The sequence below is a fragment of the Rhinopithecus bieti genome, unplaced genomic scaffold, assembly GCF_001698545.2.
Source record: "Rhinopithecus bieti isolate Rb0 unplaced genomic scaffold, ASM169854v2 scaffold_6151, whole genome shotgun sequence".
Lineage (NCBI taxonomy): Eukaryota > Metazoa > Chordata > Mammalia > Primates > Cercopithecidae > Rhinopithecus > Rhinopithecus bieti.
In genome coordinates, this window is record NW_016805238.1 from 423181 (window position 1) to 436859 (window position 13679).

Genomic DNA, 13679 nt, shown 5'->3' on the forward strand with positions numbered 1-13679 from the left:
TCCTGCACCTAAGAGAATCTAATGCGTCTGCTGATCTGACAGTAGGAAGAGCTCAGGCAGTAATGCTCATTAGACCACGGCTTACCTCCTGCTGTGCGGCCTGGTGCCTAACAGGCCACAGACTGATACTAGTCCATGGCCCAGGGGTTGGGGAGCCTAAGACAATCTGCTTATAGGAATGATATTTTTTGAAATTTTTAACTCCCACGAGAAGACCAAGATGGCTTTATTGTGCTATAGTGAGAAAACCGACTTGAGTTTGAAAACATTGTCAGAGAATTAATTACTAGGATGACCTTAAAAGCTAAGACTAAGGTTCATTCAGTGATGTATGCTTGTATAGTTCACTACTGCAAATAGCAATCGTATAATAGATGAAATCAGATAACAAGTGAGATAATAGCTATTATTACATATATTCTGGGCTAACACCTGAAGCTCATTGAACCCAGGGGAGAAGGAATGTAAAGATATTTGTGTAGGCTGTGGTATTTCGTGCTGAGCCTTTTCCATTTTTATTTGTAAGTTACCATCACAGTGACTTTTGCAGTATCATGGTAATTCTTTTTTTTTTTTCCTTTAATATCTTAGTTGGCTGGGCGCTGTGGCTCACACTTGTAATCCCAGCACTTTGGGAGGCCAAGGCAAGTGGATCACGAGGTCAAGATATTGAGACCATTCTGGCCAACGTGGTGAAACCCCATCTCTACAAAAAAAACAAAACCCTGTTCAAAAAAAAAAAAAAAAAAAAAAAATATATATATATATGCCTAGTTGTGCCTCTTAACCTCTACTATTTCTATTGTAAATATTGACTTTGTTAATTAAAATAGACAAAATACAAGAGATGGAAGCTAGAGGGAGCCTTTGTTCACCTATGTTTCAAATGACTCAATAGATGCTGTGAAACAAGCTATGCAGAAGCATCTTCTCCAAGGCTGGGTACGGTTTTCTGAAGGAAATATCTTACAGTTGCTTCATCGGTTGGATGTAGAAAATTCTTCTGAAGTGGCAGTCTCTGTTCTCAATGCCTTGTTTTCAATGACTCCTCTCAGTGAACTGGTGGGACTTTGTAAAAACAATGATAGCAGGTACATAAAGGATTCATTGTTTGAAATGTAATACTGATTAACTTATGCAATTAATTTGTTTTTTACATCCCCATAGCTTAAGATTATATTAATACCTTTAATCTTACCTCTCGTTTTCTTTTAGTCTGATGAATATCTTTTTTCCCTTCCTTTTTCCCATCCTGGTGTAAGAACTCGTTGCTTTATCATAGACTATCTACTTTAGCTAAGGGTTTTCCCCCCTTCAATTTCTTACTTTGATTTTTGAATTAGCCTACCATGAGAAAATCCAGCAACATGCACCCCTAGTGTATGTTTGCTTATTTGGTTCTTTTTTGTTCTAAGTTTCTTCATTCCTCTTTGTGTGGATACATTAATGACTAATTAAAAGGATAGTGTAGAAGTTTTAAAGCAAATCTTCTTATTCCCATTTTGTACTCTTCCATTTTAATGATAAAAATATCATGCTTTCTCTTACATTCTTTCTTTTAAATGAAGGAAATTGATTCCAGTGGAAACATTAACTCCTGAAATTGCTTTGTATTGGTGTGCTCTTTGTGAATATTTGAAATCAAAAGGAGATGAAGGTGAAGAATTTTTAGAGCAGATTTTGCCAGAGCCTGTAGTATATGCAGACTATTTACTGAGGTAAATTTTTTTTCTTTTAGTTTGGAGAGTGATTGTGTTGCTGCATGTGTCAACCTCCCAGCTCCCTTCCTCAAAGTCATGCTTGATTGTGAATAGGTTAAAAATCCATTTTTTGTACATGCAGGGATAGTTATATACTTTGAGTTATATAACTCAAAGATAGTTATATACATTGAGTCTTTTTGAATATCTTGTGCTGGTCTGTATACTGAAAGAGCAAGTCACTATGTTTAGGATCATTTCTTCAAAACTGTTAAGATATAAGTATGACCATTTCTGCATAAAGTTGATGATGATATATTATTTCTGAAATTGGTTGGCACATTTTCTGTTAAGTGTCAGATAATAAATATCTTAGGGTCCTGTGGGCCATACCGTCTGTCACAGTGACTCAACTCTGCCATGGTATCGTAAAAGCAGCCAAAGACAATGTAAATAACTGTTTTTCAAGAAAACTTTTATTGACTTTTATGGCCACTAAATAGTTGAACTTTAATATTCATGTGTTAGCAAAATAAGAAATTTTAAAAAATGATCAGTTAAAAATTTAAGATATTCTTAGCTTGCAAGCTATATAACAGGTAGTAGGCTGGATTTGATGCACGGACCATCGTTTTCCAATTCACAGCGTGGATCTTTGTGGCCAGTTTTATTTATTCAAAACTTACTATCTGGCTTCATGTTTTAAGGTTTTTTCAAAAACAATTTGGATTATCATAATTATACCTGTTAAGAAATTATTTGGATTACTTTATTTCAATTTAAAATTATATAAGAAAACATGAATGGATTCTTGTCAAAATTCAAATACAGAGGTATATAGAATAAAACATGGGATCCCCTTTTATTTCCTACTTCCTCAATCCCATTGATTAGCAACTAAGTGTAGATTCTAGCAACCCTTAGAATTAGCAATTAAACAATATAGGGTATATATTCAAACCTCTTTCTCTGCATTTATATACATTTTTTGAATACAAGTTTCTTTAAAAATATAACACTGTATGTATACTGTTTTTTTTAACTGATACCTGAGATCATTATATATTGGTGCATATATAATGTAATAGATGCTGTTACAGTCTTAACAGCATATCATTCCATAGTATGGTGGTAACATTTAATTTATTCCTCTGTTGATGGACATTTGGGATGTTTCCATTTTTCACTGATAAAAGCAAAAGTATGTTAAACTTCCTTTACATTTTTGGGTACCTTTGGGATTTTGGGGGTTAATTCCAAGAAATAAGTTGCTATGCCAAAGGATAATATATGTGTATTTTGATAGATATTGGTATGTAGGTTTTTAACTCTAACTTTATGCTTTTTTTTTTTTTTTTTTGAGACAGAGTCTTGCTCTGTCACCAGGCTGTAGTGCAGTAGTGCGATCTCGGCTCACTGCATCCTCTACCTCCCGGGTTCAAGCGATTCTCTTGCCTCAGCCTCCTGAGTAGCTGGGACTACAGGCACGTGCCACCATGCCCAGCTAATTTTTGTATTTCTAGTAGAGATAGTGTTTCACCATGTTGGCCAGGATGGTCTCGATCTCTTGACCTCGTGATCTGCCTGCCACGGCCTCCCAAAGTGCTGGGATTACAGGCGTGAGCCACAGTGCCCAGCCTGATGTATTTTTTTTAAAAAAGCTTCCATATAATATTAATTATGGGCCTGAATTATCTGTATGAAATAACAGTTCTCTGCTTTTGTTTAAAATGATCTCACATAGATGTTAGGCAGCAAAGCTGTGCATGCCTCTAAATTTCCCCTGCAAAAATCCTAAATCTAGGATAAGTATCTCAAATGTGAGCCAATAGGGAAACTATAGCTCAAGCCCATATTAACATCATGAAGAACCTGTGTGAATCTAATGAGCGTTTTAATGTTAATTATTTCAGACTTTGACATTTAATTAGGGAATTCATTATAATGCTGTTTGGGCCATGTTGAAATGTTTCCAAAAGGAATGAGTTTGTGGCAAAGTTTAATAATATGTATTAATATAAAAGAAGTTTATAGGAGGTAGTGAAAATACAAGAAAATATGAGGAAATGTTAAATATTTAAATGGCATAAAGCGGGAGGAGTTTTCCTCAAGGACAGCATCAGAAGGTGACTTGTCAAGAGCTTGTTCCTCCCTTCTGAAAGGTCAGGGATTAACATTTCCTTTATCACTCAGTCTTTGAGTTTTGAAGTAAGGAACTTTAACCTCATTGGCTTATTTTCTTCACCTTTAAAGAGGAAAACTTTCGGCCAGGTGTGGCTCACGCCTGTAATCCCAGCACTTTGGGAGGCCGAGGCAGGCGGATCACGAGGTCAGGAGATCGAGACCATCCTGGCCAACATAGTGAAACCCCGTCTCTACTAAAAATACAAAAAAATTAGCTGGGCGTGGTGGCGGGCGCCTGTATTCCCAGCTACTTGGGAGGCTGAGGCAGGAGAATGGCATGAACTTGGAAGGCGGAGCTTGCAGTGAGCTGAGATAGCGCCACTGCACTCCAGTCTGGGCAACAGAGTGAGACTCTGTCTCCAAAAAAAAAAAAAAAAAAAGAGGAAAACTTTCAGAAATTTATTTTAGTGATTGTTGAAAGAACACCTGAAAAATAGAATGACTGTCTTTTTGGAGCAATATGACTAGATGGGATTAATATACTTGAGTACAGAAACAAAATTAAATTGACAAATTGTTTCCTGATAATCTCAGGAATGTAGTTTCAGGCATATTGTATATTTTAGGCAGTAGATTCAATGACTGAGAACTCTGATGTGAAACAATTTTGGTTAACCGAGGTGCTCACTTAAAGAGCAAACAAGGACGTGAGGATTATCAAATTAGAGTAAGTAAAAAGGACAACAATAAAATTTGTTGAAAGCCGTCTTAAGTATAAATTCTTAGACTTTAAAATACTTTCTTGAGTGGTCTCTTCATTATAATAAATATATTATAATAAATATCTTTACAAATGGTTAAGAGAAGATTTCATGGTAACTAAAATTGGTGGGTCAGTTTTAAGTTGTATTTATGCAGTTGAGGATTTTTAATCTATAAATTAAACAACTGTTTGAATTTACTTAAAAAAATACCCTCGGCCAAGATGCTATGCATTTTGCTAAAGCTGGGCTGGAGAAGTGGGGAGAGATCCAAAGATGAGTATAAATGAAGGTTTTCTTTTAGCCTGGCAGAAAAGAGTAACTCTACTGATTGGCTGATTTTGATAGTTATCAGTTGTGTAGTTTTCCTTAGTTTCCTACTAGAACCCAAAGGGTGGCTGATGTCTTGAAAGTCCTAATCTTGTGGCCAGAAATTTATGAGCTTTTATTTACTCTTGGTCATCACCTTGTAATACATGAGAGTATACTCATTCATTATACAATATACCACAATTTCTGTAACTTGATTTTTGTTCACTTTTTTTTTTGGAGACGTAGTCTTGCTTTGTTGCCCAGGCTGGAGTGCAGTAGCGTGATCTTGGCTCACTGCAGCCTCTGCCTCCCAGGTTCAAGCAATTCTTCTGCCTCAGCCTCCTGAGTAGCTGGGATTACAGGTGCCCACCACCACATTCGGCTAATTTTTGTATTTTTAGTAGAGATGGGGTTTCACCATGTTGGTTAGGCTCCTTTTGAACTGACGTCAAGTGATCCGCCCGCCTTGGCCTCCCAAAATGTTGGGATTACAGGTGTGAGCCACTGTGCCTGGCGACGTTTTGTAAATGATATTTTTGATCAGGATTGTTTTTCATGTTACTTCCATCTTAAAGGCACTGCGCTAAGCTTAAACTCTTAGTTCTACTTTTAAGTAGCTTTTTTTTATTCCACACAAAAAGCAGAGGCTACTGAATATACAGACCTCTTGGTGAGGATTATAAAGGGATTTAGTTTGGGTGGTGATGTCTGTAGTAAGAATAAAAGGGTGAAATAAAAGGTAGCTGATGGTGGTGGGGTATACAGAGATTAGTAGGGTTCCTGAGAAAGAATAATAAACATTTGTGAAATTGTTTATATTTTTCTGATTTTTTCAAAAAAGTTAATTGTGTTCATGGATTACTTGTGTAATTATTGTTACAATTGTTTAAAATAAAAGAATAATTAGGCATGATGAAGATTATATCTTTTTTTTTTTTGAGATGGTGTCTTGCTCTGTCACCCAGGCTAGAGTGTAGTGGTGTGATCCCGGCTCACTGCAACCTCCGCCTCCTGGGTTCAGGCAATTCTCCTGCCTCAGCCTCCCGAGTAGCTGGGATTATAGGTGCCCACCACCATTCCCAGCTAATTTTTTTTTTTTTTTTGGTAGAGATGGGGTTTCATCATCTTGGCCAGGCTGGTCTCAAACTCTTGACTTTGTGATGCACCTGCCTCGGCCTCCCAAAGTGTTGGGATTACAGGTGTGAGCCACTGTGCCTGGCTGAAGATTAGATCTTTATGACTAATTGGATTTTTGGGCAAGGGATTCAGAACTTGATAGATACTTCTTGACTTATAGTGGGGCTATGTCATAAGTCAAATGAGTTTAATTCTCAGATAAACTCATCCTAAAGTTGAAAAATTGTAAGTTGGACCATCTGTAATTGGGGACCATCTATAATTGGGAGAATGCTAGTGACAATGAAATAATTAGTTATCAGTTAGACATAAATATGTACCTTTTGAAAATTTCCCATAGAAAATTTGAGTCACTATTGAAAATACATTTTCCAAATTCTTTTGATTCATCTATAAGTTTGTTTGCAAAAGTTAATGATGGTGGCATAGAATTGAGTTTGTAGACTCAATTACATGGTATAGACATCTATGTATGTAGACTAACATGACCTGAAAATGCCCCTTTTCTGACCTAATGGTGGGAATCAACTCTTGTTTGATGTTTCTTAACAGATTATCTACTTTATTAATTCTGCTTGTTTTAGTTATATGCAGAGCATTCCAGTTGTTAATGAAGAACACAGAGGTGATTTTTCCTATATTGGAAATTTGATGACAAAAGAATTCATAGGTCAACAATTGATTCTAATTATTAAATCTTTGGATACCAATGAAGAAGGAGGAAGGTATGTTTAAATGTCAACTCTCATTCTAATTTGCCCTTCTAATTTGTTATATTGAAATATAGTCCTTTTACAATATAACTAAACATATTTTCCCTAGCTCTCTAAAGTGGTATAAAAAGTTTTCTTTTCCCTTTTCCCTTCTATGTATTTCCATATATACACATACATTTATATTTCTAGTTCAATTTTCTCAGAAGAAATCAATGAAACTGCAGTTTTTGGTTAAAAGTTTCTGTTTAGATTTATTAAGGCTAGTAGCATTTTCTAAAAGGTTTAATCATTTCTGGTATTTTGTCATTTTATCCTGTTGATTTATTAAAAATCATAGGGTGTTTTATAAAAAATTTTTGTGTGTGGAATGAGAATATTTGACCTAAAGTCTGTACATACAGAGTTTTGTCCCTATTACAGTGATAAACCTAAGTGAAAGAACTGAAACAAATATAATTAAGTCTGCAGAGTAGGTGAATGTTAGAGATAAAACATGTTTCGTCATAATGATATTTAAATTAGTTCTTTTTGACTGCAGAAAAAAACTGCTGGCTGTTTTACAGGAGATTCTTACTTTACCCACAATCCCAGTATCCCTGGTTTCTTGTCTTGTTGAAAGACTACTCCACATCATTATAGATGATAATAAGAGAACACAAATTGTAAGTAATTTTCCTCATTGTTGATAAGGAGGTTTTGGTCAATGACATTGAATACTGTCTTATTTTCTCTTTAGAATGTTTTGTTTTGTCTTTGTTTTGTTTTAGTTTTGTCTCTTTAATGAGTTTTAAAATTTCTTAAAACCAATTATCTATCTCTTACATACACAGAATATTTTAAAAAATCACCTTCTTCCTCTTAGTGTACCTGTTATTGTTCAATCAGTTTGAAATGGAGCAGGTTTGGTAGGAAGTTACAAGTGGGGATATGGTTTTGTCCATGAGGCACTGGGTGCTAGTGTATTTGAGAGCTTACTCAAATTATACATACTTGGGTTTAGAATCTCCTCTGACACTTTCTGGCTTTGTGACTTTGGACAAGTTATTCTGCCTTTTTACTTGTCTGCAAATAAGAATAGCAATGAAATCTACCTTTCATTGTTCAATGAGGTATTGTTCATAAAGGTATTGTTCTATATTGCTTGATAAATACAGAAATAATTGTTTACTATTATACTGTATCAGTGTTATTTTTTTTCTGGCATAGCCAAAAAAGACGAATCTGTATCATTTATTTCGTAAAAATCATATAATTTCAGTTGCAGGTTAATTCACAGGTCATCTCTTCCATCCTCTCCTTATATATACACCCCTTCTACAACATACTTAGTTATTATTCAGCATCTGCTTAAATACTTTTATTTGGGAGGCAGCCTTTTCCTGATCAACCAATTCCAGTATACAAGTGGTTCTGAAAGGAAAGTCTTTCCTTATGCTGTTATTGTTTATGCATTGTTTACCCAAAGGAAGAATAAAAGGATATTCCGTTTTTCTGTGTTTAAATCCTACAGAGCTGAACAAGAGAAGGGTTGCGGATTTGAGGCAGAGAATTTATTAGTGTTTCATCTTAAGCACCATAATTCATTTTTCTGTTTTTCAAACATTATATGAGGGATAATTTACTTTCAGTGTCTGTGTGCCTATTTACCTTCCATTCAAATAATTTCATTTTGTAGTCAGATGTATTTTTTTTTTCTAAAATTGTCTAGCAAACAGAATATGTTTCTATCTGTATATTTCTATCTGCTATTTCTATCTGTATATTTTTGCTCTATTATTCAATATATGGTGGATACTACTTGGAGTTTTATATAGAATTTTGATACTATTTGCTGATATATCAAACATATATTAAAGCATGTACTCTGAATCTTAACTTATCAGGTTACAGAAATTATCTCAGAGATTCGGGCGCCCATTGTTACTGTTGGTGTTAATGATGATCCAGCTGATGTGAGAAAGAAAGAACTCAAGGTAAGTCTCTTTTAAATGAAAGAAGTGCTTGAATGTAATGTGGTTGTACAAGTCTATTCTTTCCTCTTGCTGTGCAGTTCTGAAATGTTTCTCACATAGTCAAATTATTGTTTAATTGTTAAACTATAAGAATATTTAAAATGTTACCACATATGTCAGTCTCAGATATGCAGATCTCTGTGTCAGGAAAATTACGAGTTTGCATATGCTTGACTCATTAAATTCTGGGCAGTTGAGATATTAAATAATGCTCCTGAATTGCTACAGATATTCATATTAACAGTTTTTATTCAATGTTGAAACAATATATATCTTCCCTTAGATGGCTGAAATAAAAGTTAAGCTTATTGAAGCCAAAGAAGCTTTGGAAAATTGCATTACCTTACAGGATTTTAATCGGGCATCAGAATTAAAAGAAGAAATAAAAGCATTAGAAGATGCCAGAATAAACCTTTTGAAAGAAACAGAGCAACTTGAAATTAAAGAAGTCCACATAGAGAAGGTACAGGTAACTTTTTTCATACTAAATCTCAGGTGTTATTAATCATCTCAACTAAATCTTATTTTCTCTAACTTCTATAATTGCCAAAATATATTTACTTTGAGCACTTTATAACAGTGACATGAATTAAAATGAAAAAAGTTTTTCCCTGTTTGTATTTTTGGACTTAGAAAGGCCTTAATTAACTTTAATTATTGTAGGTAGGACTTTATTTGCTTCCTTGTCATGCTAATCTCTAGAATCCGAAGTATTTCTTACCAGGGAAGCTAGCTTTCCAGTGGTTCACATCTGAGTTTTCTGTTTTTTTTTTTTTTTTGTCTTGAATGATTTAAAAAAGGAAAATAGATCCATTTTTCTCTTACTTGTGGAAGATCCATGACCTTTCTTTTTTATTGCTAGCAAAATAATTTCTATGGTAACTGCATTTTTCAAAACTAAATTACTTTTGTGTTTTTAGAAAAAGCTAATAAGCAGCTTTGTTATTTTTGATGAAATACTAAACTTATATGTCTAGTAACATTTAAAGCTTGCTTTTCAGTAGTTTGGTTTTTAAAAACTTAGTTTGTTAAAGTAGTCTCTTAAATGGATTATTTCTTTCCTCCCGAAAGAAATTTTTTGTTAATGGTATTGATACTGTTCTGTCTTATAACAAATGATAAATATGTAAACATAAGGTAGGTATCAATTAATATTTGATATTAACTTTAATTTCTTTTGGGATCTTGCCTTTTGTAATGAACATCATTTTATTGTAATTTTGGGATGTGCTGATTAGAGTATTCTCATAAAAAGAATGCTAAATAGGAGACTCTATATAGGAGAGTTTCATGACTTATGTTTCTGATCTCTTTAGCTATAGACATCCCAACTCCAGCACCCACCTTTCCAGAGAGTATGCCTGAATTTTATTTTTATTACTGGTGGCTTTTATTTGACAAAGTCTGTGGGCCATTATAGGCTATTAAATTTGGAAAGTACATTTAAAGCAAAAACTGAAAATATCATCTGAAAAATGATAAACTGTAGCTCAAAATTCTAAAATTAGCAAAAGTAGTCTATCATGGTTAATATCATCTGTTTAACTTGACTCACTTTGACCATTTTTGTGTCTGTTTGTCCTGTTTGAGGGCTGCAAATCTGTTAAAATGCAACTACAACAGAGCATAATAGATGCTATGGTCAGGGAAGTATAGAGGTTTTATGGAGAGGTATCTAATGCTCATAGAGTATTGTTGGCTTCCCCAGAGGAAGACATGTTTTATCCTGAGATTAGAATAAAAATAACAATATAATCTAACAGTTTGAGGATACTTTTTCTGTGGTAGTAACAGCATTAATTACTTCACAAATGTGAATTCATTCTTTTCTTACTATAGGCCTATGAGGTTGGTACTATTATTATCTTCATTTTACAAAGGGCAAGTAACTCGCCCAAAATCACACAGATAGTAAATGGTGGAGGCAGGATTTAAACCCAAGAAGTGGCTCTAGACTTGTGCTTGTAACTCACTCTGTGCTGTCTCTCCTCAATGAATTATGGAGGGAATGTTGTAGACAGATGGAGCAACATCTGTGATGGTCCAGAAGTTAAAGAATGCCTGTTGTGTTTTAAAATTTCAGGTCCATGTTACTAGAGAATTGATGGGGAGGGGCAGGAGAGAAATCTGGGGAAAAATTAAGACCTAGGTCACGTAAGGCCTTGCGTAAGCAATACTAAAAATTTTGTATTCTAAGGATCATGGTGAACCACTAGTATTTTAAGTGGTTAGGTAAGTCTTATGTCTCAGATCACTGTTGTTTAGGAAATGGATTGGAGAGTAGTAAAAGCTTAGACAGGCGTAATAGTTGGGAGACTTACAGTAGGGTTGGGAGACTTACAGATGATGGTAGTCTGAACAAGATGACAGTGGATGTGGAAAGTAGTGATGAACTTCAGAGGTATTTAGAAATTGGTAACAGGGAGAAAAGGGAGTCAGGAATGTATCTTAGGTCTTTTGGTTTAGACAACTGGGTAGATGGTAATGACAGCATGAAGTTAGAGAATAAGGAAGAGGAGAGATTTGTGTAATGATGAGTTCCCTTTTGGACATGTTGAGTTTGAGAAGACTGGAATATCCAAGAGGAGATGTCTTTTAGCAGTTGTATATATGAATCTGAAACTTAGAAAATAGCTGGGCTAGCTCATAGATGATAAATGAGGTTGTCAGGTTTTTTTTTTTGTTTTTTTTTGAGATGATAATTAGGCAGGGGGAAGATTAGACTTTTCTTTTTTTTTTTTTTTTTGAGGCAACCCTCTGTCGCCGAGGCTGAGCGCAGTGGCATGATCTCAGCTCACTGCAACCTCCGCCTCCCATGTTCAAGCCATTCTCATGCCTCAGCCTCCCAAGTAGCTGGGACCACAGGTGTGCACCACCACACTAATTTTTGTGTTTTTAGTAGAGATGAAGTTTTGCCATGTTGACCAGCCTGGCCCCAAATTCCTGGCCTCAAGTGATCTACCCGCCATGGCCTCCCAAAGTACTGGGATTACAGGCGTGAGCTGTTGTGCCTGGCTGAAGTTGCCAATTTTAAAATCCTGCCTCTACCATTTACTATCTGTGTGATAGCTGTAAGATCACCTACAGAGTCTATATAGAGGGACAGTATGCCCTACACAAAGCCCTGAGAAAGCAAACATTTAAGGGATAGGGAGAAGATATTACTAATGCTGAATATTTTGTCTTCATTTTAGAATGATGCTGAAACATTGCAGAAATGTCTTATTTTATGCTATGAACTGTTGAAGCAGATGTCCATTTCAACAGGCTTAAGTGCAACCATGAATGAAATCATCGAATCTTTGGTATGTTGATGGCCTCTTGGGCTTTATTTTAGTCCACTCCTTTCTTATTTTATAAGTAATATGTTCTTTAGAAACCAAAATAATGAAAAGATTACTGTCTTAAATATCTAAGTATAAATGATAAATATATATATATATGGCAGTTACTTCATATTGTGAGGATTAAATAAGATAATGCCTGTAAAGGACCTGATATATAAGTTACAGTCTTTTAAAGATTTGAAAAAATGATTTTATACTGGAAAGAGATACAGAATGTCTTCATTTTTTGAATAGTAAGAGAGGAGATACTGAAACATACCAGGAATATTTAAGTAATGGAATCGTGCTATGTAATGAGACTGAGACAATCATATTTTATGCCCTGGGAAAGGAATTTATTTATTATATTTAAAGGGCTTTTAAAATAACCCTTTGTAGGTAATTCCCATAGGGACACAAGTACTGTAAGACTCTAGAACATTACTTTCTGATAAGGAATATAGTGCAAAGCATATGTAACTTTACATGTTTTAGTAACCACATTAAAAAAAAGGATAATTTTAGTATATTGAATATATCCAACTGTATTATTTGGATATATCCAATATATCCAAAATATTAATCATTTCATTATTTACTCACTAGTAAAACTGTTGCAATATTTTACATTCTGTTTTGCATGCTAAGTCTTATAGCACATCTTAAACTGGACTAGTCACATTTCAGGTGTTCAGTAGCCACATGAGGCTAATGGCCACAGTATTAGTGCACTGTTTTGTTGTTGTTGTTTTTGATAGTACTACTCATTCAAAGCAAATTCTGTATGGAGCCAGGTTCTTACAGAAGTCTCTCAAAGTTGTATTTACTTGGTACTAGTGAGAAATAACCAATGAATAGGATCTGAAGTCTAATTCCTTGGGTTGTCATGAGTTCCTGAATGTAGTAAAGAAAACCAGTTTTAATAGTTCAGAGCTTCTGGAGAAATACTGTTGTGTACTCAACCACTAGAATTTAGCTTTATTTTTAGAAAAGCAGTTACCTTTATGAAAAGTGATGCTTAATTAGTACTTGGGTATTTTATGTCTGGTCCTACAAAATTGAAGTAGTAAATATGAAGACTGTATATATGTGGGAAAGGATATACAGTGTTATGTGAAGAAAAAACACAAAATTGAATGGTCATAATGATTTTAAGTGTATAAAAATCTGTGGTTAAAGACTGAAAGAGATTAGTAGAGGAATATAAAAGATATTTGGATAAAAGTTATATTTTATGAAGTTACTGTGTTTTAAATAAAAGATTTAATAAATTATTCATTGGGAAAATCCAAATTATTCATTGAGCAAATATTTACTGAACATCTGTTACATACTAAGTGCTGGGAATAAAGTATACATGGTATACAAAATAGATACAGATTGCCGACGTTGATCTGGTCAAGTGAGAGGAGCATCAATTAAGTAAAGAAATAAGTGAAAGTTTGTGCTATTAGTGCTTGCTATGAAGAAGAGCTATATGGCCATATGTGAACTTATAATAACAGGATTTGACCTATTCATGGAAGATGACCCTGGTCTCATATTTGAGTAGACATTATATGAAAAAGGAAGAGAAGACTGTTTAATATGG

The 13679-nt window shown here is 34.5% G+C and overlaps 1 protein-coding gene across 1 annotated transcript in view; it reads left to right on the forward strand.

The window, feature by feature from the left end:
* NCAPG (non-SMC condensin I complex subunit G) overlaps window positions 1–13679 on the forward strand; it is a 32391-nt gene that overhangs the window by 5428 nt on the left and 13284 nt on the right. The window contains exons 6-12 of the mRNA XM_017871768.1: window positions 899–1091; window positions 1569–1718; window positions 6619–6759; window positions 7289–7412; window positions 8634–8723; window positions 9046–9225; window positions 11957–12067. Coding sequence (XP_017727257.1) covers window positions 899–1091; window positions 1569–1718; window positions 6619–6759; window positions 7289–7412; window positions 8634–8723; window positions 9046–9225; window positions 11957–12067 — 989 coding nt within the window. The remainder of the gene's footprint in view (window positions 1–898; window positions 1092–1568; window positions 1719–6618; window positions 6760–7288; window positions 7413–8633; window positions 8724–9045; window positions 9226–11956; window positions 12068–13679) is intronic.